Source organism: Magallana gigas, chromosome 10 (assembly GCF_963853765.1).
Source record: "Magallana gigas chromosome 10, xbMagGiga1.1, whole genome shotgun sequence".
NCBI lineage: Eukaryota > Metazoa > Mollusca > Bivalvia > Ostreida > Ostreidae > Magallana > Magallana gigas.
In genome coordinates, this window is record NC_088862.1 from 34487939 (window position 1) to 34514501 (window position 26563).

Sequence of the window (26563 nt, forward strand, 5' to 3'; positions counted from 1 at the left end):
AGGCTTCACAAGATTTGATAGGATCATTTCTTATATTTCTTAAATATCCGCATAATGTATCTGTAATATATGAGAGTGTTATTTGTATGAATACAGTCTCTTGATGCCCTTAAAAACTGACTGTATCGTGTTCAACATGAAGAGTATTTCCGCAAGTTCTTTATACAAGATAAAGCGTTAATTTTCTTTTTATACTTAATATGAACGTGCTTTCTTAAGTTCCTGTTTGTGATTTATTCTGTTTCAAGTGTTCCTTGTATCATTATACTAGCGCTGTGCCAGTATTGTATTGTCTGTTAATATTTTAAGTGTGTGTGTGTGGGTTGGGGGGGGGGGGTGTCAGCCATGCACTAGAATAAAAGGCCACCTTTTTAAAGTGTTTATATATATATATATATATATATATATATATATATATATATATATATATATATATATATATATATATATATATATATATATATATATATATATATATATAGGTTTGAAAGTGGTCTATTGAACTGCTGTTCAATAGACTTCGATCTATAAGAGTGCTGGTCAATAGACCGTGATCTTTTAGATCGCCTGTCAATAGACTGCGATCTATCTGCAACTTTTTTTTAGAAAAAGTTTAATTCCTACAAGATTAAACGATAACTAATTATGTTTATTTTACTATTGTTCTTAAAATTTATCTTTTAAATCATCTTAGTATTTATTAACAATGACCTGAATGCATAATGATATGAAAACCTTCTGTAATTTATAATTGTGAACACAAAATACTAAAAACAGAATAAGGTATTAAAAAAGTTATTTGATGTCTGAACAGTCAATAGACCCAAATTTGTTCCCTTGGTGCAGGAAACAGCTCATAATGATCTATTGCACGAGGCCCGTTGGCCTTCATAACGTCATGTTCACTTATATCTAATTAACGTTGTGTATGTCTGAAATATACTCATCTTGTGGATCATCTTGTTTTTGCGCGATAGGAACATCACTTAACTTATATCTGTGCACTTCCTTGTTTATCTATTTTTGCGTTTACTAAGTACCACTTCTAAACACGTTTTGTAAGCTTCAATTTTACACTTAAAGCTTCATATACATAAACAGTGAATTCGTGTATTCATACACATTTTTCACCACAACAAAAGTAATTATTTCAACGTTAGAAATGATATGAAATGAACGTTAAAAACTATACTAGCGTTAAACCAGTTCTCTCCGAGTACCATTTCTTTCTAGTACATTGTGACGTCATTTTTCGTATATTATAATTTTGTGTGTTGATAAAATGACGTCACACGAGAACTGGTCGAACGCCAGTATAGTTTTTAACGTTCATTTTATATCAGTTCTAACTTTTAAATAATTACTTAAGTTGCAAACACAACAGTAACATGCATTATTAAATATAAAATATTTGTAATTGTGTTATGTTAACATCAAATACTTTATTTTAAGAGAGGAAGTTAATTTTTTTAGTTTATCAACGTATCAAAGGAAGGAAAAATTGACCGAAAACTTCATCAGTGCGCGTTGTAGCATATAATTTTCTCATTTAATGCATCTTAACGGGTTTTTGAAGCAAATAATTTTTACCCTACCTCTTGTATCTACAAGTTGTATGTTTTGGTTGCTTTGGTATTTTAAGTGATTGAAATATTAACCAATATGTGTAAAGCATAGTTCATCATAAGTTTTGATGAGTCGATTGTTTTCTGATTATCATTTTAACATAGTGCATGTATTTGTGCATAGAGTAATGTCGTTAATTATTAGTCATGTGTTTCGCCTGCATTATAAATCTGACGTGTAATAATGATATTTAACCGGATTTAAGCTTTTAAAACGATGTCTAGAGACGAAGAAAAAATATAATGAATAATTATATTTTGTTTGCCCTGTTGTTGTCTTTCATAACAATAGTATATATCAAAACACAGTATAACGTGCATGACAACGGAATAGATTAACAGTCAGGTACTATTTAGAAGCAAGGAAAGGGGGATGGGCTATCAAACTGACCTTTATCTCAATTATCTATATATATAATTATATATATATATATATATATATATATATATATATATATATATATATATATATATATATATATATATATATATATATATATATATATATATATATATATGTATATATATATATATATATATATATATATATATATATATATATATATATATATATATATATATATATATATATATATATGAATACGTCTTGCAATTTTAAAAAGCATTAGAATAGTGTAAGTTTGATAACTGCCCATCTCCCATGTTCTTTTATGGGGGGTAGGTCTCAATTCTAGTTCCTCCGGCTGTTGAAAAGTCTTACATACTGCCTTTAGCATCGTTCCATACAGTGGCACAAAAGTTATTATGCTGAATTTGTTTAGCATCTACTTTCCGGAAAGCGTGGGTCCTTCAGCTGTGAGGGAAATCCTTTCCTGTTTGCCATTGCAGTCTAACAACCATACACGGAGTTCAAAAGTGTGGAGAAAAAGAACAGAAGTGAAATATTTGAGTTTTTAAAAAAAGATATAGAACTATATTTCAGATTGTAATAAATAAAATGAAGAAAAAAAAATCATTTTATAAGTTTAGCCATTTCAAATACAGTAAGGCATCTATCGAATTTTATAATCAGCTGAACATCTTATCTAAACATTTTACAAAAATAAATTTTACTTTTACCCATCTAACTTCAGTCTCGAACAGCTATAGCAGGATAGGTAAATATAAACCTAATGTTTTCCCAAAAATGGGGAGAAATGGATGGGTCAACCACCTTCTTCGCAAGTGACACATAATTTTTTTTACACTTCCGATCTGTGATTGAAACTTCTGTCATCGCTTTGCATTTTTGCCAATATATATGTACATGTAGTATAGAAATATTAGTAGAGAAATATTTGCAATGTACTAAAGTTTTATATTTCATCAGAACACAATTAAGGCACAATTCTCTCCGAAGAAAATGTTTAGTGCAGAAACTCATTGAAATCATTTTTCAATCAGAAAAAGTCATTTCGCCTGCATATTTAAAGACAGACATTTTAACATCAATTCATTTTTTTTTGTCGAAGAATACCTGATTTTAACACCTCAATGGCTTGCGCAAGTGTTTTGCGATCTGATCCCTTACTGATGGACCAAATTGTTTTTATTTGTGTATCCACTTGCTTCAATCTAATTTATATCTACACGTAAATAAAGGTTTCGTATCATTCACGGTACATAACAAATCAATATTTTTCTTATTTACACAAATATAGCGCCAATATACCGTTTTGATAAAACTCCCCACACCATGATCACACGTGGAAAAAAATTAGCATTTAGTTTCATTACTGTATACATGTACGTTGATTCATGTTTAATCAAATCTACAAAGATCAATGAATATTAATAAACCATAATTTAATTAGTTACAATGTCCATAAAGTGCTACCTTAACTGTATCGTGTACTCACTTAGGAAATACAAGGTTTCCAAAAAGAAAAATGACCTGCACAAAGGTGATAAATATTCAAATTTCTTTAAACCGCACCCTACTGGTTTCCTGTATTGTACAACTGTGCATAATAGCGTCTGTTGTACCTATAAAAAATTGAGAATCATACTATGGGCAAATCTATACATACTAAATAAAGGGGCTTGAAATCCTACAAGCATGATGCTTACTTGTGACGTTTAAGCATATAGAATAAGAGCAAGGGCCAAACATCATGACATGTACCTTATCATTCCTTTTTCTATACTTTGAGATTTCCTTGTTTTGTGTATATCTTCTTGATTTTTTTCTTGTCATGTTGATAAGTGTTTTGCTTTTATAAAGTCTCAAATGTTATAAAATATGTATGCAAAGATGTGTAGTGCTCCTGTGCGAATCTTGATCAGGGGTTGAGGTGTCCACTTTCAGCCCTCATCCGCCCGCCTTTTGGAAAATTGAAAGTTTTATAATCCACATTGTAAAAATTACTAAAAATGGACATTTAATCTACCCCTATCACAGGAAACAGAATATCTGCTTCCGCATACTATTTGAGATAATCAATTTTATAAAAGTTTGACTAAAATATATATGACTACAAGAAGCAGTAACCAGTTGAGTTACTTCTAGTTTTAATGTCTATGTAACCCAATATGCCGCGTGTTTATAAAAAAGGCTATTTTCTATTTGATTTGAACATATTTTATTGCATATGTATATAGCATACATATACAAATTGTTAGGACACAAGTTCTAGCAACTAACGAGGTCTACACATGCTAAACAATACATAAAAATTTGTGTAAAACATTTCATGAAACATGTACCAAATAAAATCAAAAGATGCCTTTCTAACTAATTATTAACGTGGAACTTATAGCAAAAACTGATGATTTTATGATATAACAGCAATTCCTGCCCGACAACGCCCACTCAAACTAAAGCGTTTAAGTGCTCGTGTATTCTTAAGATTTGTAGTTTCCTCTGTTCTTTATCGTACTATATAAAGTAAGCAATTAATTAAACTTTTAATACATGCATTATCAAAATACGTCCAAAAGGGGCAGTTGGTATTTAAGGGTTAAAGTATTACTCGACACTGTAGTTTTATAGATATAATTTTTACTTCCGTATATATTTAGGAAGCAATGATAAGGACTGTTGAACGTGTAAATGAAGACAATGTGAGTTTCCATCTGTCGAACCCTTTTTTAACATGTGTTAAAAACCTGTAGAAATGGTTTGTTGTTAAACGAGAAAATGGCAACACTGTACATGCGTTTGTGTAAGTACAAACATTTATTTTTTATGCATATTAATCATATCGTAGCTAATATATTATACTTAACTTGATTTTTTTGAATGATGCGTGCCTTTGCAAAATTGTAGATGCTTTGCTTGAAATAATTAACATTATTGCAGTATACGAGCGCTTTATTGGCACATATACATTCTGGATAACTCTGTGGAGATAACAACTTACATCTTGTTCAACATTTAAGACGAATGTATATCCGCTTTACCTTATCTATCCTAGATATGCATGTGATGATCATATCATTTTTGGCTCACCTAAGCCGAAGGCCGAAGTTAGCTTTTCTGATCAAGATTTCTCCGTTGTCTGTCATTGGCGTCGTTGTTGTTTGCGTTGTTGCTGGTGTTAACGTAAAGATTTTTAAAATGTTCATCTTCTTCCCCAGAACCACTGGGTCAATTTCAACCAAACTTGCCACAAATCACGCTTTGGAGAAGGACTTTTATCTTTTTTAAATGAAAGGCAAAGTCCCCTTTACAGGAGAGATGATTTAGAATTATTAAAAATTTGTTAGTATTTTTCTAATATCTTCTTCTCAAAAACCAATTCGCCAGACAAGCTTTAACTTCTGTTGAAGAATCATCAGATAGTGTTAATTTAAGTTTGTCAAAGTCTTGACCCCCGGGGGGTAAGGGTGAGCCACGAAGCGGGGCGAATTTTTAAATAGAGTTAAAGTGAAAAATCTTTTAAACTCATTTTCTATAAATTAAATTGACCAGAAAAGCTGTAAATTGTGTAAGAGCATCCTAAATGGGTGTAGATTCATTTTTTCCAACATGATCCCAAAGGTTAGGGTGGTGTCACAATAAGAAAGGTCGAATTTTTAAATTACATACATGTAGAGAAAAAATCTTTAGATATCGTCTTATTTAAAAACAAATTCGCCAGACGAGCTGTACCATGTGTTGAAGCATTCTCAGGCAGTGTAGATTCAAGTTTGTTCAATTATGGTTCTCATGTCATGGGTAAAGTGAGGCAACAATTGGGGGGGGGGGGTGTTCTAGATTTTACATATTAGAAATATATAGAGAAAAATCATTAGAAATCTTTTTCTTAAAAAACATTTGGCTTGCCAAGCTGTAACTTGTGTGAAAGCATGCTTAGATTGAATAAATTCGAGTTTGTCAAAATCATGATTTCCGTTGGTAGACTGACGCCACAATTGGGCGGGGAGGGGGTATAAACTGAAATTGAATTTGATTAACCTGAAAAACTCAAATGTTATAGAATAGTGTAACTCTTATATGCAAGCATCTTGACATTTGTTGATTCTAATTTGACATCTGGACAATAAGGCTTTATAAGTTAAAGTTTGTTCAAATCATGATTCCCGTTAGTAGATTGAGGCCACATTTTAGCGGGGGGGGGATTTTTTTCAGAAATAAATATTTTTATTTTCATTTTTTTTATGAATAGTTGATCTTCTTGAGATCTTCTTTATCTTGTTTTTACGTCAATGCTCAGTATGCAATATAACTATGAAATCACCCAGGCACAAAAGGGGCTAAATGTTTAGCATACGATTATTTGAAGAAATGTTGAAAATGTGTAATACAGGATCTATTTTACTAAATTGTTTGGATATTATGACTCTATAAAGCTGATTTTATCATTGCTGCTGTCCTTACTCATGTGAGAAACGTGGCCTATTGGCCTATTGTTATCTTTTATATTAACTTTAGTCATTGAGTTTAATGTATTTTCGTATTTTTGTAATAATGCAATTAAAACGATACTTGCATTTCAATTTTTTTTTATTTGTATTTCAGGTGTTCCCCGCATCATTATACTAGCTATAGCAGTTTTGGTTCAGATGATTGTGACAGTAAGGTAGTGCTTGCTTTCTAACATTATTAATGGTCTTTTGTCCATCAATGCACAAAGCACATGCACAAAGACATTTTTTTTCTTTTTGATATCGTATAATCTCTTCCATTAATGGTCCTTAGCTTTGGATAATATGAGCCTCACTTATTCTACTTTCCTCATAGTCTATTTTTGTGTTTCCGACGCACCACACGTTATGCGTCTTTATATGTTTACTCATGCATTTAAGATTCCACTTGCAGTAAACTGTTGTATGATATCATGTTTTATACTTATGCATTATGTATCTTATATACACCCAATGTCTTCACCACAATATGGTTTTCGAAAACAAATGTACATTCTTAAGGCAGTAGTTTAAACAGGAAAGTCCGAGATCAATCAACTGAACATCACTTTTGAATATATAAACAACCAATTAACACTCTTTTTAACTTTGAGATAAATATTCGTTTAGCAAAACAATCACTGCATGTATCTCTTTAACTAGAAATGAAATAATTTCAAGTGGTTTAATTCTGTAGGTTGATTACAAGTTGGTGCATCTTTTCATTTGTATTCTATTTTGATTATAAGTAGGGCTTCTGCAATGTGAAATGAAATAAACATGTAATACTAATACTATTCTTTTACATTATATGATTAGAATGATTTGATCAGGCAGCATTTATTTTATGCACTTGTCAAAACCGCAAATTATCCAAATATATCATCACGTCAAATTCAAGGTTTGCAACATGTTAAAAGCCAACACTACGTTTGTAACTGACAATGACTTAATTGATAAGTTGAAGCTTCATATTAAAATGGTTTTCATTTATATAAATTTGAATTATTGTTCATAAATCAAATGAGCAGTGTTTAAAAGTTATACTGTAACCAATAACTATATTTTCTAGTGACATGTATAACTCACAATTCAAAGCTATTCAGGCAATGTAAGTGCAAATAAATAGCATGTAAGATCTCTCAGAAGGCTGGGAGGTCTTCAAATTTAACCATCAGATCTACCTTAAATTTTTTAAAATTGATATTTAAGCTTTTCAAATGCGAAGAAACAGTTTGATTATTTTCCGACATTTTTATACAGAGCTCTTCTTTTTAAGGAGATTTATATCGTATAAAAATGCTCAAATAGGAGTTAGTGTACTTGCTTTATACGGTTATCAGATATTTATCCCGGACAAAAGAAAACCGATTCGAACACAATGTCAACCTTATCAAGACGCCTTTTTTCCTTTATGTTTTAACAACTACATTTCGATGTTTTTCTTCTGTTCGTTGATGCGATATGAATTTTAAATCGGCGACAATCAGACCTTTGTTAACATAACTTACGCAAACAGTTTAAATAAAAGGAAACAAAAAATGTTTCTTTAAAGCCATGAGTTATATTCATAATATGCAGCTCTTTATTTAAATCCAATACAAATTTGTAAAAAAAAAAAAACAAAAAAAACTGTCTTTTGACAAGTATGCTTTAAATTTCGACCATGTAGCATTATTTTCACGTATATGATTAACCCAGTAATGAACCTTTCTTTATTTAGGTCTGTTTGTCTACCTCATGCATTATCCTTTTATGGCAGTGACAGAGCTTGTGGATTTTACTGGAGAGATTTTAACAATGTTTTTATGGGTATTTATAATGCTGAATCATTCATAAGGTGGAATAACACACCTGGAATAAGTCACTCAAACTATTAACAGGAACTTTTTTGAATATGAAAGATATATTAATAAACTGTACAAATGTCAAATAAGCGAAACATTTGCAGTTTTGGGATAAAAAATGAATACCTATACTACTATATTAAAATAATAGCACGCATCATGGAATATGCCAACAAAGCAATTGCTATTCATAACGCCATGTTCACTAAATAACGTTGTTTATTTCTTAAATGTACGTTTAATTTACATAAAAATAATTGGATAAGTTCATTCTATCATGCATAACAAAAAAAACCAGTTTCCTTTTTATAATCGGACTATACCGTTCATTTTTGTAGATGGTACTGAGTTGTGTCAGATTGATTGTTCCGTTTATGCACAACCACATTATATGATATGGTGGGAACATGAAGTGACGGAAATGACGATTCATTTTATTTCAACAACACATCCAAGAACAGTTTTTCTTGGGAATAGGTGTTTGACGTCTTATTTTACAGTGGATATGAAGATTATTTTAACGTGTAGGCAACGAAAACAACAGAGTACGTACTAATTTTTGCATCATTCTTATGAATACCAAATTATAAACGTGAATAAGTAATAATTTGGGTTAATATTTAAAGCAAGTATTTTATTTTATTTTTGTTTTACGTATCTGATAAATATATTTTTAAATTTTGAGAGAAACCAATTGGAAAAGACATAACAAAATAGCTCTTTTCATTCTTTCTTCTTTTTTTCTTATTGTGATAATTAATAAGAAATAATAAAAACCTATTTTTTAGCACAATTATTAAAGGCATGTAATTTATTATTCTTTGTATGTTTTTTAGAATAATTATCAATTGCAATCGTTACCTGTTTCTTAATTTTTTATAAAACGTGCAATAGATAAGGGATGTAATGATGACAATCAATGTGCTGAAATGACTCATTCCATGTGTAACAAGACAACTGGACTATGTCAATGTAAGGCAATGTACCTGCATCTCTGGGAGACGAATACCTGTGCTCCAGGTAGAATTTAATATTCACCTTGCATATACAGCCACTTGGGCTTAATACTTTTTGTTTTCTAAGTTTTTCTACACATTATACAAATTTATATACGTCATGGGAATGCAAACTTTCCTATTGTGATTCAGATTTTTTAAAATTATGTTTGGTTTAAGATACAATCATCTAACCGTTTTTTCAATATTTACCTTTTGCAATTTTTTTAATATTATTGTTGAAGGCAATGTTGATTGGTACTGATAGATACTTCTTCAATAACAAAGGTGATCTCAATAATAAAATATACATGTAGGGAAAATTATTTGATTTTACAGGCAACATCTATTAAAATTGTAAAGAGTTAATAAGACAAGGCATTCAAATAACAACAAAAAGATGGGGGGGGGACAAAAGTTCAATTATGAGATTTACATTGACGTCACAAATCGTTTGATGTTTAAGTGCAACGTAGTAAATAAAAAAAAGATAAGTTGATTAAACAAAAGAGATGCCAACATGTTCCTTTAATTTAAAGTAATACTGAAAATATATAACGTAGTAGGATTTATGAATAGCCTTTTAAGACAAACATTTTTGAATGAAATTATATTGTTTGAAGTCGAAAAGAATTACAAATATGCTTTCGATGATCCCCTTATTAAGATATTATAAGGTATAAGATATAATAAAATAATGTGTCACTGTATGTTTCAAATGAATTATGGTTTAAATTGATGCCAGTGTGACATGAGTTTAAACAAGTCCTACTGGATTTCATCATATTTTTCTTGGATTATTCGATCTGACCATGAAATGTTATTTTCTTGGAGTCTAAACACTGGCCATAGTCTTTACTATAAATGGAACACAAATGACATTTTAAACTATAGAATGCTAAATTGCATAACTGTCAAGAAACACCATAACACCATTCAAAGTTAGTTTTTAAAATGATCAAAATATACTGTACGTTGATTTTTATTGAATAAATGAATGTAGAATTTTTTTCTTGAAGGATAGACTTTGACAAATAACCATGCCATTATTTTGCCTTATTTAGAAAATAATTCAATAACTGGTTTTGCCTCAGGTGTTGCGCCTTACAAGTAAAGCGCTTTGGCGCTTTGATTTACTCAATTACTTTGCACACCTCTTGTACCTTTTTACCTTTCAAATTGATTCAATGATTGAATAATATACACAGCACGGGGAATAGCAGAATCCTGCAACAATTCGATTCAATGTGAAGCAAAGACGCCGTATTCCACTTGTGACACCGATAAAAGATGTAGATGTGAACAAGGATACCTAGCACTAAATGATTCTTGCTCACCAGGTATTCCATTAATTTATCGAAACTTAGTGCCTATTCTGTTCATCTTATATTTTCTTGAATTTTACACCTTTGATGATTACTTTCACCTTGTATGTAAATATACCACCATTTTTCATAAGGGCGACAACTCAACGATACATGTGACGATTCCATACAATGTTCAGCAATCAACCCAAACGCCACCTGCGATCAAGGGTCAGGTGTTTGTGAGTGTACAGAAGGTCACCTGGCTATATCAAGCAGATGCATCAATGGTAAACTTCATGCTTGATTGATTCAAACAATTTTCATTTCAGAAAGCACAATGAAACAGCACGATGAACAACGTTAACTGTTGTTTTGATCTTCATCTGTAGAGATCGCTAGGCAAGTTTAAATGGTCCAATGATAAGGAATTTTATCTATTAAGAGCATGCGACTAAAAATGTGATTCTTTAATATGATTCTGGAAACACTTGGCTGTATCTTATGTATAAAGCATCTTCCATTCAATCAAGTGCAACTCTTAATGTTATTCATATGTGTATATAAACATATATATTCAGATATATGCCAGTTCAAATCAATACTAAACTTGTTTAGAACCTATTTCCGACAAAGATCGTACACACACGATATTTTATATTTACATGATATTGTCATCCCACTATGTTAAATAGCTTATGTTATTTGTTTTTAATTTAGTATATAGATTCCATTTTAACATTAAAGTAAAGCGCTTTTCACAATTGGCGAACGAGCAGAAGCGACAAAATATTCGTGCGACCAAAAAAATTCGACATAGTTGCTAAATTGTTGCCAAAAAAATCGTATGTTACAAAGTACTTATACGAAACTCGCACAATTCAGAACGACCGTTGTGCAATGAAAACGCATTGAATCTTGCAATACGTCTTGCATCTATATGCGACTGTTGTACAATGAAAGCAAGTTTGGTAAGATAATGCAATATGATCTCGCGAAAGACCAGATGATAGGACGATTGAACGTGCGCCATGCGTTTCATCGTAGGAATGTTCGTACGATTCAGAGGGGGTATATATATACCGCCTGTTTCCGAAGCTCGTCAGTAGAAATAGTTGAACGCAAGAGAAGGTACCGCCCAAAAAGATGACAAAAGCAACAGCCAAAGTCAAGGCCATTATGACCTGAAACAGATATGCTTAAATATGCTTAAATAGTGTATACTGTATAAAGTAACAATTCGCCCCCGTTTTATTGTTCGCTCATTTCGCTTTTTTTGTCAGTAAGTGGATTTATACTTGTCTCATATTATCTGTCAACATTGTTGGGGCGAAATCAAGACGAGGCAAAATCTTAGGTTAAGGCGAAAATATCACGCGGCGAAAATAACCCTGTATCCATTAATACTAATGGCAATGCATAGAAACTGAAACCGATAAATCTTGCAATGATAGTAATACGTTGCAAGATTACATGAGTCACGTTAAAAAAACAGTCAGTCTCCTGGTTGCACAACACACGCATAAACAGCTGCAATTTATCTTACAATTTTAAAAATCTCTTGCGAGTACACAAAAAGTTGTAAAACATTCTTACGTTCGTTCTAACTTTTCTTTGCAAAAATTTGGATCGCATTTGGCCGCGTCTTAATACTGTGCATTCCACTATTCTGAGGAGACTTAAAGCGACCATAAAACGCCTGCAACGGATGCAAAAGCTCGTGCGAAGCCAAAAAAATCCGATCGCAAAGTGTTGTAATGTGCTCGTGCGCCAATTGTGAAAAGGGCTCTAAGAACTAAAATTGACACCCTGTATGTAACAAAATACAATGAAATAATGTAGATTTCGTAAGAAACAATCTGATTATTGATCAATATCAACTAAGTTGCCCATGTTTTTTTCCTAAGCACGAGGACTGGGAGAACAATGTGAGGACTACACACAATGCCAGGCAGCAACCAAATATTCAATGTGCAACAAAAACAACGAATGCAGATGTCAGCAAGGCTACGTAGAAGTGAATGATTGTTGTGTGCCTGGTATGTGAAGTAAAACAAATTTGATAGTCACGGTACATATTATTAATTTTAACTTGTTTAAAGGAGACCGAGCTTTATAACCCGCTGTATGTTTGACTTTTGACTAAAGTATAGACTATTCAACCCGTGTCATTTTTTTCAAGGATCTTTGTCTAGTACTACTACTGCTACTATTACTACTCATACTACTAACATTACTTCTCTTATTACTAATCTTAAACATTAACCATTACTACTACTGCTACTACTACTACTACTACCACTACTACTACTATTGCTGCTGCTAGTACTACTACTACTAACACTACTACATGTACTACTTTTATGTACTTAAAATTACTACTACTAATATTACTACCACTACTGCGAACACTTTTTATTCCATTTCCACAAGCATAAATACTTCAATTACTACTACTTTAACTTTCACATCTGGTTTTTTTTTTACTGATGATGATGATTATGATGATGATGATGATGATGATGATGATTGGAATTAAACACGAACAGTGATTAAGTTCACAATTTATTATGCTTGTATTGTTTTATGTAGTTCGTAGACTGAAGGAATCGTGCGATTCACCCATCCAGTGTTCAGAAACCACCGCTAACTCAACGTGTAACAATAAGACCGGGGTCTGCCAGTGTATCGAAGGTCATCTTCAAATATCAAACACTTGTTTAAGTGGTATGTTTGATTTGTTAAATCGCATCCTTAATTACCTTTATTTATTTTAATTATTTTATTTACATCTAACTACAATAACTGTGCAATATCCAAAGGCCATATGAGCTTAATACAGTTTTGTTCATGATGAAGTTGTTTTCATATAATTTTGATTTGTTATGAATTAAGTATCAAAATGTAATAAGTCGGTAAGAAAGTCACCATCGATGAATTTTTTTTGCGTTTCCAATATTCTCAAAATCGAATACGTGTGAAAAACTCTGAACTACCCTATCTTGTATTTTTCTCTGTCTATAAGTTAAATCAGTGAGAAAGATATTTGCAGAAATTTGCTTTTTTATATGGTAGGAATTGTTCTACCATTTCAGTTCAGATTTTGATAGACAGTATTTCTAAAAACAACGGGAGCTGTTCTAATTCCTCTGGTGGCTGCGAACAAAGTGAATTTGAGAGAGTGTGCACCAGTATCACTAATACACCGTTAAGACACAAGGAAAAAGATAAAATCTACGGTGGGTTTTTGTGTTATTATTTTACTTCCGTTAAATCTAATTTGTTTTAAAATCACAAGATTATGATTGATAAAAAGCACAGATCTGAGGTCTCAAGTATTTTCGTTGGTTTTTTTGTCACAATATTTGCGGATACCTAAAGATTGCACAAGTAGACATTACTCTGCATCAGTTTGTAAACAGCTATTTACAACATCTTGAATACAGAGAGTGAAAAGAACGATAACTCTGGTCTTGTTATCGGTATTGGAACGGCCTGTTTCATATTAGGAGCTGCTATAGGTGGATTAGTTTACTTTATCATTACTCGGAATATAAGGAAAACTAAACTAAGGTAAATTCTATCTATCTATCTATCTATCTATCTATCTATCTATCGAAACAAAAGCATAAAATTATTAAAATCTTATTTTAGATATTGTGATTATAAAACTCTGCACGATTTAATGGCACAAAACCACGTGTTTGTACCCTTGTTCATTTCTTAAAACTAACCAAATGAATATAACATTATGTATTCATTTTCATCACCAGATCTAAAACACCCAGTGATGACACTACGGAGCAATTGTCTGTCCAGGTATTTATATCAACTATTTATTTATTCTTAAATTCATTTACCACTTTACATCATTTTTTGGAGTGAAAGGTCAAGAAAATTGATTAAGAAAACAAAATGGCTTATACGTCATTTTCCTACGCTACAACATGTATGAGAAACTAGATACGATCTCGTTACGAGTAACGAGTAGGTCTTCCGCTCAATTTTTTAAATGATACGATTAAATTATCAATGAAATTTCAGAATGTCCACTCAACCCCTCCCTTTCTGATAATATATACGATTGTCAATATCCTTTCAAATGCTTGACAAAGAGGTTTGATTTTTCACATACAGCACATTAAAGATTTAAGATTCTAGTCCCCTAAAATCCCTAGTGACGTCATTAGTGGGTGTGGCAATGAGTTTTTTAAACTAATATTGTTGCGATCAACAACTTTGCTTCTATAATGCTTTACGAAGTCTTTATCGTTTTTAAGGTATTTGTAAGAGACTTTACGTGTCTCTTGGCCCCTAGTTTAAAGGGCCAGCCCCTTTCCCTAGAGTTCATTCAAAAGGTCCCACAAATACTAACATTTTTTGTTCTTACAACCACCTAAAATGGTTTTTCATTTTTTAGATACAAATGATTGAATATTTTAGAGGCCAGTTTTCTAGATCCTTAATGGGGACAGACATTGGTGCTTTGATAAATGGAATCGACTAGAATCATCAATGCAAATATTTTCTCTTCTACAATGATTAACAAAATATGTCTCCTTTTCTAGATATATTACGTCCAAGTTTAAGTACTTTGGCCCCTAAAAAACCCTTATTACGCTATAAATGGGCGTGGCATTGATTTTTTCTGAGAGATATTGTTACGATCAACAACTTTGCTTCGATAATGCATTATAAAATGTGTTATTTGTAATAGAGTTTACGAGTGTCTTGGCCCTTAATTGAAGGGGCCAGCCCCTTTTTCTTGATTTCTTTAAAAAGGTCTTAAGAATACAAACTTTTTTTGTTCTTACACCCACCTAAAATTGTTGATCATTTTTGAGATACAAATGATTAAATATTTTAGGGGCCAGGCCTCTAGATCCTTAATGGCGACAGACATTAGTCTTTTGATTAGTGGAATCGATTAAAATCATCAATGCTAACATTTTCTCTTTTACATTGCTTAACAAAATATGTCTCCTTCTCTAGATATATTGCATCAAAGTTTACGTACTCTGGCCCCTAAAAATCCCTAATTACGTAATACATGGGCGTGGCAATGATTTTTTTCTTATAGATATCGTTACGATCAAAAACTTTGCTTCTACAATGCATTACAGAATCTTGATTAATTTTAAGTTATCTGTAATATTAATTACAACTGTTTTGGCCCCTAATTTTAGGGGTTAGCCCCTTTCCCTAGAGTTTATTCAAAAGGTCTCACGAATACTAACGTATCTTGTTCTTACACCCATCTAAAACTGTTGTTCATTTTTGAGATACAAATGATTGAATATTTCAGGGGCCAGCCCTCTAGATCCTTAATGGGGACAGATATTGGTGTTTTGATTAATGGAATCGATGAGAATTATCAATGCAAGCATTTTCTCTTCTACAAAGCTTAACAATAACCGTGTCCTTTTTTAGATATATTGCGTCAAAGTTTAAGTACTTTGGCCCCTAAAAATCCCTAATTATGTAATAAATGGGCGTTTCAATGATTTTTTCTGATAGATATTGTTACGATCAACAACTTTGCTTCTATAATTGTTTACAATATCTGTATTGTTTTTAATTTATTTGTGTTAGAGTATACAAATGTCTTGACCCCTAAAAAAAGGGGCCAGCCCCTTTTCCTTGATTTTGTTGGAAAGAACTTTTGATTATCTACTACTTTTGTTATATATGTCTTAACAAAATATCAACTTATAAAAAGATACAAATCAAAACCTATGAAAATTTTGAATGAAAATTCGTACCCAAATTTCGTGCCTCAGTGAGCTCCACGGAATACAGCCACTGGCTTTAAACTTAATAAGGCCTAACTTCAAGCTATACTCTACAAATCCTGAAAGTTTCAAATTCATATCTCTGATAGTTTCAGATCATCTCTGCACAAAATAGGTCGTAAAAACTACAAAATCGGCCGTAAATCGGTACCGGAAGTAACGACGTCCACAATTTAAAAAAAAACATATAAAACTCAAGTCACGTTTCATCATCTGTGAAAAAATGATTGAAATTTGTTGAATAGTTTGTGAGAAATCACGTGCACAGAATTTGGAAAAAAATAATAATAATAACTAGATACGATCTCGTTACGAGTAACGAGTAGGTCTTCCGTTCAGTTTTTAAACGATACGATTAAGATATCAATGAAATTTCAAATTTTCCCCCTCAACCACTCCATTACAGATAATGCATACGATTGTCAATATCCCTTGAAATGTTTAACAAAGAGTTTTGCTTTTTCACATACAGCACATTAAAAATTTAAGATTTTAGTCCCTTAAAATCCCTAATTACGTCATCAATTGGTTTGGCAATGAGTTTTACAAACTGATATTGCTACGACCAACAACTTTGTTTCTGTAATGCATTACAAAATCTTGATCGTTTTTAAGGTATGTGTAATAGACCTTACGAGTGTCTTGGCCCCTTCTTTAAGGGACCAGCCCCTTTTTCTTGAGTTCATTCGAAAGATCTCACGGATACTAACATTTTTTGTTCTTACACTTATCTAGAAATGTTGTTCATTTTATAGATACAGATGATTGAATATTTTAGGGGCCAGCCCTCTATATCCTTAAGGGGGACAGACATTGGTGCTCTGATTAATGGAATCGATTAGAATCATTAATGCAAACATTTTCTATTCTACAATGCTTAACAAAATATGTCTCCTTTTCTAGATATATTGCGTCAAATTTTAAGTACTTTGGCCTCTTAAAATCCCTAATTACGTAATAAATGGGCGTGGCAATGATTTTTTCTGATAGATATTGTTACGATCAACAACTTTGCTGCGATAATGCATTACAACATTTTTATCGTTTTTAAGTTATTTGTAATAGAGTTTACAAATGTCTTGGCCCCTAAAAAAAGGGGCCAGCCTTTTTTTCTTGATTTTGTTGGTAAGAACTATTGACTATCTACTACTTTTGTTATATTTGTCTTAACAAAATATCAACTGAGTAAAAGATACAGATCAAAACCTATGAAAATTTTGAATAAAAATTTGTACCCAATTTTCGTGCCCAGGCGAGCTCCTATAAATGGCGCCAATGGCGTAAAACAACATAATAGTGCACAACTTCAAACTATAGACTACCTATCCTGAAAATTTCATAGTCATATCTCTGATAGTTTCTGTGATCAGCTCTGCACAAAATAGGTCGTAAAAATGTAAAAAAAAAAAAAATGGCCGATAAATCAATACCGGAAGTGACGACAGGAAAAATCTCAAAAATGTATTAAGTATACATCAAGTCCCATCTTCCGTGAAAAAAATAGTTGAAATCGGTTGAACTGTTTTCGAGAAATCTCATGCACAAAATTTGGAGAAAAAAAAGTAATAAACAGTACGAAAACTATAAGGTCTTCCGTTGGAAACGGAAGACCTTAATGAGAAGAAACAGTACGAAAACTATAAGGTCTTCCGTTGGAAACGGAAGACCTTAATAACTACCGTTTTTAAAACAGATACTGTGGTTTCATCAATATTCTTTGAATATCAATTTTCGTGGATTTCGTGGTTAAGTTGATCCACGAAATTTAATGTTCATTGAAGTACAATATCTATTAACATTTTGTATTGATAGGGTCATTGGCCACGAATTTACATATATTTGAAACTGTGATTTTCACTTTATCCACGAAAATTGATACCCTTGAATATTAATGAAACCACAGTACATACCCCGCTTTTTTCTTTTTGCTATTTGATTGCTATTCATATTAGATTATCCCCAAGCTATTTAAGGTGTCAGTACAAACATAAACTGACAGTGCAGTTGTGTGTGTTTTTACAGGTCTCGCAGCAAATGAATTCTCGACTTGTTTACAACAACGATATCAGAGACAAGGAAGAAGGGAATGATGTCTACATTCATCTTCACCAAGACCCTTTTGAGGTCGATGTACAGTCGGACTATGACCACGCCCCTCAGCAAATGACAGCGGAGGATGATTACAGTCATATGAACACATGCAACAAAACTCCGGGACTGGAATCTGACTACTATGGAGAAGCCAGTTGAAAGGAGTTAACGATCGCTCTAAAACAACAGCCAAAGAGAGTTGTACATCATTTTTTAAAATGCCCGATAAGTAGAGAGTACCAAGAAAACACATAAACAAAAAAAAAATACAGAAAAGTAACGCTTAATCAGCTCGAATTTTCAAAGGCACTATTGTCTGTCAAAAAATCTATTGTTTCTAAAAAGGCTACGGTGAAAAACTGAGACCTAGCATCGGACAGTTGAACTGTGCATAGATTGTGAAATTTACTGGCTATGGGTCAGGGGTTGAGGCTTTTTTAGGGGTAGGGTACAGCAAATGTGGCCGTATATTGAACATGTAGTTTTTTTAGTCCCTTGATTCATTCAGGTAAGCAATTGTTATCATATTTTAGAAAATCTACTTAAATTTTCTGCGTGTTAAGTGATGTAAAAATAAACTGACTGTATGCATGTCGTGTGCTTTATAAATAAATCTAAATATTATAAAAGATTGACCATTAAAGACCTGTAGGTTTCTATTTACAAAAAGTTTTCAACTTGTGGCACCTGGTGCTAGGATATATAAAATCTGAGATTCCTCCGATTCTTTCCTTCCTACCACCACTACCACCACCACAAATCAATCTTTAAAAAAAAATAATAATCATCATCAATTTTGAATTCAGGTTTATGCCCCAAAATGAAACTTAAAATACAAAAATGAGACATCTTACAAGCTATAGTACATGTACATGTAAACCTCTTGGTACGATTACTGCATCTACATTTGTAATATGACATTTAACCCATAAACAAAGTTACAGGTATATTGTATATGACACATCAACATTGCAAAATTTAATCAAATCTATTTGATTTAAAGATTTTATCTATTTGTTTTAATTTTCATCTATATTATATATTTTTGTACCTTTTTTATTCGTTGCTATTGTATGGATTCTATTAATGATTGCGCCCATGGGAAAAGGGTGCTTATGACATTTTTGACAAAACAGAGAAACAAGAAATCAAATTGACGCAAGCGTCAAATGGGCCGCAAAAATATAATTGTTGTATGAATCATTGGTTGTTAACATAAAAACACACCACAAAGAAGAAAATAAGAGTTGGTTGTACTAATCTTTATGGTAAATTTTAATATACTTTCAGCAACTTGTTTTGAAGAGTTTAACATTTTACTATTATCATAAAGAATTGATTTCGTTACTGTAAGCATTTCTAACGGAAATTGTATGATCATTGCCATAGTATGAAGTAATGGAGAACACATTGCATGATTTGTACATTACTCTGATACAAAGTTCAACTCATCATATTTCTCTTAGAGATTATGTATTTCAAACCATTTTGGTTTTTTCGTTGTTGCATTGTATTGAATGAAAACTTAATGCATTAGTTTAACATATGATTTTAAGGGACCTCATAATAAAATAAAAATGGATTAGTTCAAATTCCAGTCAATTCAAATTTTCAGTTCTGTCATATTCTTGCGTAAATAATTGATATAAAATTAAATGTCATTTCATGATATTTTCTACAACATTTTACATGGAAATATAATAAATACACACGCAAAGTCATTTTATTTGACACGGCACATAGAAATTCAAAAATATCATTTATATAAAATTTAATGACATTCAGGTCTTTAGTATTTCAGGTCTTTAGTATGTCCCGCTTACCGATCCTGATGCATTGTTTTGAAAAGAATGAAGAACTCCGAAATTTTCCGAATAGATTATAGTCTCGATAAAAACGCGCCAAATACGACAATCTACTAAGTATGACATACTTTTCATTTACGAGTAAAACAAAAAATACGTGATATTTTCTAAAAGGCATAAAACATATTTCTACATGCAAATTTACTTTAAATTCATAAAAATAAGCATAGTATTAATTCTATTAAAAAAGAACTATCCCGCAGAAACGCAGTAACAATATTTAAATGTGTATCAAATAACGGACCGCCTTCCGGCGGCCCGTAATAACGTCACAAACATGACGTTACGTCATAGCGTCGTCTGAAAAGTGTAAAATATATAACGTGTCATTTTCATTGCGTATAGTTTTTATACCTTTTTTTTAAATTTGATTTTCACATTTTTTAAAAATAATCTCAAATTATACTTTATTTGCACACATATCTGATTATCTACATGTATTTCTGTTTTTCTCGATATTAGCTTAATGCTCAAAATTGGCTATGATTTGGAGACGTTTTATAGAAATATTTTGCAATAAATTTTAGGTGTCTGCTTCATCTTTTTTTTTTTACAGAGCATTAATATTAACATATTTACATCACAAATAAAAAAATAATCTTATTTCAAAGTTAGTATATCATTATTCAGACCACATACTGTAGATTCCTTATTTTACGCCAGTAATTAATATCACGACGCAGCGATTTTCCATCAAATCGCGAGAACATAAAAATGCGAATGCCGAATTTTTATATCATAGCTTAGGTTTAATGTAGGTAACATATGTCAAGAAATAAAAGTGAGATTTTACAATTCGCGAGATGTTTTCACCATTTTACGCAGATATTAGTTCCTCGCCTTTAAATAGGAATCTACGCTAATAGTGCGTGGATTAAGAAAGCAAAAAAAAAAAAAAGAACCTAACAAATACATGTACTTGTATCGTCTTTATTCAGCAAGTACCATTGCCGGTATTTTTTAACTTTAAACATCTTTTCCTAAATAATTTTCTTATAAATTACAAAAAATGCAGTAACTAGAAATATTTCTGGTTGAACAAGCTGAAAGAACGCAATAAAAATCTATTTAAAAATAAGACAGGTGAAAGTCTGCAGTTCTGCACACTTCTCACTGATCCGGTGAATACTTGTATTGTTAATTTTCTCTTCAGTTTAGCTAACAAGTGTTTGTGTTTCCTCACACAATCCTTATGTTGAGTAAAACTTAACACTGCATTTACATGTACAAAATGAATGAAATATGCCCGGGAAAAAAACCCCAAAAAAACACAAAAACAATTCCTTGTTTTTATTCTTAACGAGGCCGAGTCTAATTATTTCTACCTTATATATGTTGATGAATTTTTTTGCATGAAGATTTACTGATATATCAATTGTTTTAAGATAAAAAAAATTAGCGACCCCGATTTCCTATGCAGTCTTGAATGTTATAATTTTTTTTTTAAGAAGGCCCTATGGGAATTTGTTGAAAATGCGCTAAATCTCACTTTTTCCGCATATTTTTTGTATCTCTGCCCATTATTTTTTTAGACCAATCGATTTAATGTTTAGACCTGGATAGTGAGGGTTTCAGCTCTGTCAGTATCTATGGAGCTACATGTGTATGATTCACACCTGGTTTTTTATGAATTAGAGGGGCAAAAATGGGTGTGTATAATAAGCGAAACTAAAAATGCTTAATTAAATGCTCTCTCTGATTCATGCACGATATGAAGGTGGCAACATTGAAATAAATAAATACATGAATAAATAAAAATTAACAAAACACGCCCAAGCGGATTATGTAATTTTTTCTGCATTGATCGATACCGTCATAGCCCGCGTGAATCATCAATGAACGTACATTGTATTTAATTTCAAATAATCTATTAACATCTTTATTTTAACAAATTAATGAATTGGTCGAAAAGAGTAGGTAAAATTAACTAAAACATTTTTAATGTACATCAAAATGTTAAATAAACGGAAAGGCTATGTCGTCTTAAATGGGAGGTTGAGTCTGACATCATCATGATTCTTTCGTGCAGTCGAGGATAACTTTTTCTTAGCTAGGTCGATTAATGTTTCGACCAATCGATAAACAAAGCGTGTAGATTTCAGTCCTGTCAGTTTCTACAGAGCTATGAATTATTTTCTTTGGAAATAGAGGGAATCATACTTGGTTGATGTGAATATAAACAAAGAAGTTAACTCAATGTACGACTTAATCAAAACATTATTTCACGTTCCTGTCGGCTGTGATTTTGTTAAAATCGTTTATCTATTTTGTATTGAAAATTTTTATTTTGATTTTTTAATACTTTCCTTATGATGTCGATTTTGTTTTTAATACTGTTGCATTTTTTTAAAGGTGATACACAGTCAAATTCTTGATTAGTGGTCCGATTCCTGGTAATGAACACGAGTGAATTTAAATATGCAGAAAGTCACTATCTGGATGTTGGTTCCTGAGAATGATTCAGAAATGATGTAATCATACTCGATCTTATCTTTTTTTTAAACCAAAACTTCCTATTTCAAGTTATATATTCAAACAAAGAGCCAGATCAACAAAATGGCCATGGAATAGTGCGAAAGAGATAAAAGGAAAAAGTAATTCCTATTGCAGGTTAACTCAAAACTAATTATACATTGACCCGATTTCTAAATATACGTAACAAACAAAAATTAGACGATAAACAAAATTGTACATTGTGTTCTTGCATTTTTTTTTAAATACAAGATTCTTTAAGTCGCATGCAGTATGCTTAAAAGTGAGGAACTGTTATCGTGCCAGTACCTACGGTGTCACAAAGGTTCGGAATATTTTTCCAAACATGAGTAGTTAGTGATAAATTTTTGCAAAAAATGTTTGACATAAACATAATTACAGCTCGTATTTTTACTACCATATATAAAATTACTGACTCGCTATTTTCTGTTTTAATACCGATAAATCATGATTGAAAAAACTGTTTAATATTTTAAACGTTGAACCTACCTCATGTTTTTTTTTTGTTTTTTTAATCAGATTTTATTTTTTAATTCGATTAGCGTTAATTAATCAATAACCTTGTAATCGTCAAGACCAATCTTAATACTTGTTCATTCTCTTGTGGTCGTTACTAAAGAACTTGAGAATTCAGACAGTTCACGATCCCGTCCGAACCTAAGCTTTATTTTCACATTTATTTTAGTCGATGGAGCGGATTCATAAAATTATTTACTGCTTTAATGAAGTGTGTAAGATTTACAAATGATTTTGGAATGTAGGATATATAAAGACTATACAGCTTGAAGACAGCGCACTGACGGTGTATTTAGATGCATGCATAAGCTTTGGATTATAGGTAAGGACAGTTGAGAGTTATCCGAAGCTGATGGTAAAATATACATTCAAAACACGGAATCAATCTCTGCATACTGCATGTTTCTCTATAATACTAAACATATATGTTTGCTATGGAATAGTCACACACCGACGATAAGTGTCTGGATGTTGTTTTTCAGGTGTGGGCCCGCCTGAAATGTGTAAGCAAAGGCATTTGGGGGGGGGGGGGGCTTAGCAATTGTACATGTAGAAAAACAATCATAGTAGTTTGAAAAAATGTGTCTAGAAGCGATTGGAAAGTAAAAATATCCTACATACACTAAGAAAAATACCATTTAGAATTATGTGAAATTTATCAATATTGGAATGGGTGAATATCATCTGATCCAGGTAAGGGGCACTCTTTCCCATATTTTTTCTCATTATGTTTATCTGTGAGCGCACAGGTTAAAGTCTTGTTACTTCTGAAACTATTATTAAATTTCAAAAGAATAGTTCAGTGCTGCTACTATTATTGCATCATTAATGGATCATGATTTAACAAAATTGTATAATATGTTACTTCTGATATTGTTTTCAAAGTTCAAGAATGAAATATAACATATTTAATCATGTCACGAAAATCGCATATGTTGTTTAAGAAGAAAAGCTACTAATATATTTTAGCTATTGATTGTTTATAAGGAAAAGACAGTGTATATGTAAATGAAATATGTTCACATAGAATACTCCTTTACTTGGTTACTCGCTGATATCCCAAAATAAACTGAAACTAAGCAACCGCCATTTCTTTCTTTTTTTTTAATCATCACTTTTCACTGGTAGACAACTGCGCTGTCTTAGAAAAAACATTTATGGTTTTAAAAAAAACAATACTAGTAATAACAAACCTTTGTTTCTGAAATAAATGAATAGCTATATGCAAGCATGCAACTATATGTAACAATGTGATAAGATACTGATAAAAAGTGCTGTATTTTACGTTAACTTTATTAAAAGGATAATTCACAGTAATGATTGATGACATTTACTTCAAAAAACTGCTGACGTTGCGAATGTGAAACACGACGTCGTGATTTTCCTATTGAAATAACATCACTGTTAATGGGCAAAACACTCTACTTAGAATAAGCGTATAGCCATGAAATTTTATATTTGACAACTTTAAGACGTGTTTAATTCAATTATGTAAAAATCTAAAAATGTGCAAAAAATGTCATAAGCACCCTTTTCTCATGGGCGCAATCAATTTGTGTTTTATAATTTTATTTTGTTTGTCAAATATTTCATTGAATTTTTTATTGTAAAAAATATATCATCAGTATTTTCAAATGTTTCAATTTACAACGATGCATTACAGGTAATATACCAAAATAGGTTGCATATATTGCGCGTTGTTTTCAAGAAAGTGGGAGGGAAAGGCGAAATTGTGGGTAGGAGAAATTGCAAAGGAAGGGGTATTTTTGAATCATTTTCCCCTCTAACTTTGATTTTGAATACTGATTGTTATCACCACATTTCATTTATGATAAAGTCATTACATCAACGATTTGCTTTACTTTACCAGGTATGGTTATTATATATGCCCATGGTTCTTTTGATTATCTTTTTTATTACTTTTCAAATTTAAAACCTTTGTCAAGCTTTATTAAAATTGTTTCCAAACTTTTGGTATTTTCTTGCTCAAATTTAAATTAAAATCTGACCTATAGTTTTGTTAATTTTTTTTGTAGAACTGTCTTAACGAGTTTTACCCAGTTTGTCTCAATCTAAATTTATCGTTTGATACAAATTCACTTTAAATCAGTTTTTAACTCAGTCTTAGCCACATGTTGTCCTGAGTTATGGGTAAAACAATGACTCCGAACTTTGAACATGCTGATATGATTAGGTTGTTTTAGTCATATTTAATTGGACAATTCTATCAAAAGATAGTTTCAATTTTATTGAACTATACAAAATGGCATTGATTTGTACTGAGATAAGCGGAGATGACATAGGAAGTGATGAACTCTACCGCTGTGTCAACAATAGTATTAACGATTTTAACTTTTTATTCAAATTCCGGTTACACAGAAGTACTCTTAGTAACAAGCTTCGAAAATAGTTTAGATCTCAAGTAAAAGTTGTTTCCGCTTAAAAGTCACATAATTGAACGTTTTATATGAAGAACCAAACGTTAGTTAAGAAAAAAATAGATATACCTTTTCTTTTTTTAATGTGTATGTAAATTTGACTTTGAGAGAAAAACAATGAATCTAAATATAAGAAATTATATAAAGTTAATGAAAAAATAAGATAGGTAAAGTTAGCTACTAGTAACTGGCTACTAGTAACTGGCTACGAGAAGTTTAAAAAGCTAGCTACTAGTAACTGGCTACGAGATTAAATAAAAGTTAGCTACTAGTAACTGGCTACTAGTAACTGGCTACGAGAAGTACGAAAAGCTAGCTACTAGTAACTGGCTACGAGATGAAAGAAACTTGGCTTCTAGTTACTTCTAACTGTCCATGGGAGAACACATACCAAGGATTTCTATTTTTGTTCTTAAGATGTACATTGCACTATATCACTGTCAATTGTCAATATATCTCAAGTAGCTGTATATATAGACTGAAGATATATGCCCGACTTGCTAATATCATCATTCTGTCGAGTCATCCACATAATATTACCACACAATTACTCAGATATCTCTCTTTATGTAGTCAGCTACATGTGCGTTTCGTTACAAATATCTTTATTTCTTGGCGGTTTTGTGAATATATCTCAAATAGCTGTATATATTGATTGAAGATATATGCCAGACATGCTAATATCAACATTCTGTCAAGTCATCCACATAATATTTCGACACAGTTACTCAGATATCTCTCTTTATGTA

General features: G+C 31.6%; 1 protein-coding gene across 2 annotated transcripts; it reads left to right on the top strand.

Annotated features, from left to right (window-relative positions):
* Nucleotides 1-4553: 4553 nt before the first annotated feature.
* On the top strand, nucleotides 4554-25390 carry LOC136272144 (prion-like-(Q/N-rich) domain-bearing protein 25). 2 transcript variants are annotated; one of them, XM_066073229.1, is made up of 13 exons: nucleotides 4554-4789; nucleotides 6589-6649; nucleotides 8197-8285; nucleotides 8659-8865; nucleotides 9215-9340; nucleotides 10524-10655; nucleotides 10775-10909; nucleotides 12527-12658; nucleotides 13212-13346; nucleotides 13715-13858; nucleotides 14066-14192; nucleotides 14393-14438; nucleotides 18434-25390. In XM_066073229.1, exons 1-13 carry the CDS (start codon nucleotides 4765-4767, stop codon nucleotides 18659-18661), a joined length of 1587 nt encoding a protein of 528 aa, XP_065929301.1. In that variant the 5' UTR covers nucleotides 4554-4764; the 3' UTR covers nucleotides 18662-25390. The 2 variants fall into 2 exon arrangements, with proteins under 2 accessions (XP_065929301.1, XP_065929302.1); XM_066073230.1 differs by having other exon boundaries at nucleotides 4565-4789; nucleotides 6589-6644.
* The last annotated feature ends 1173 nt before the right edge of the window (nucleotides 25391-26563 follow it).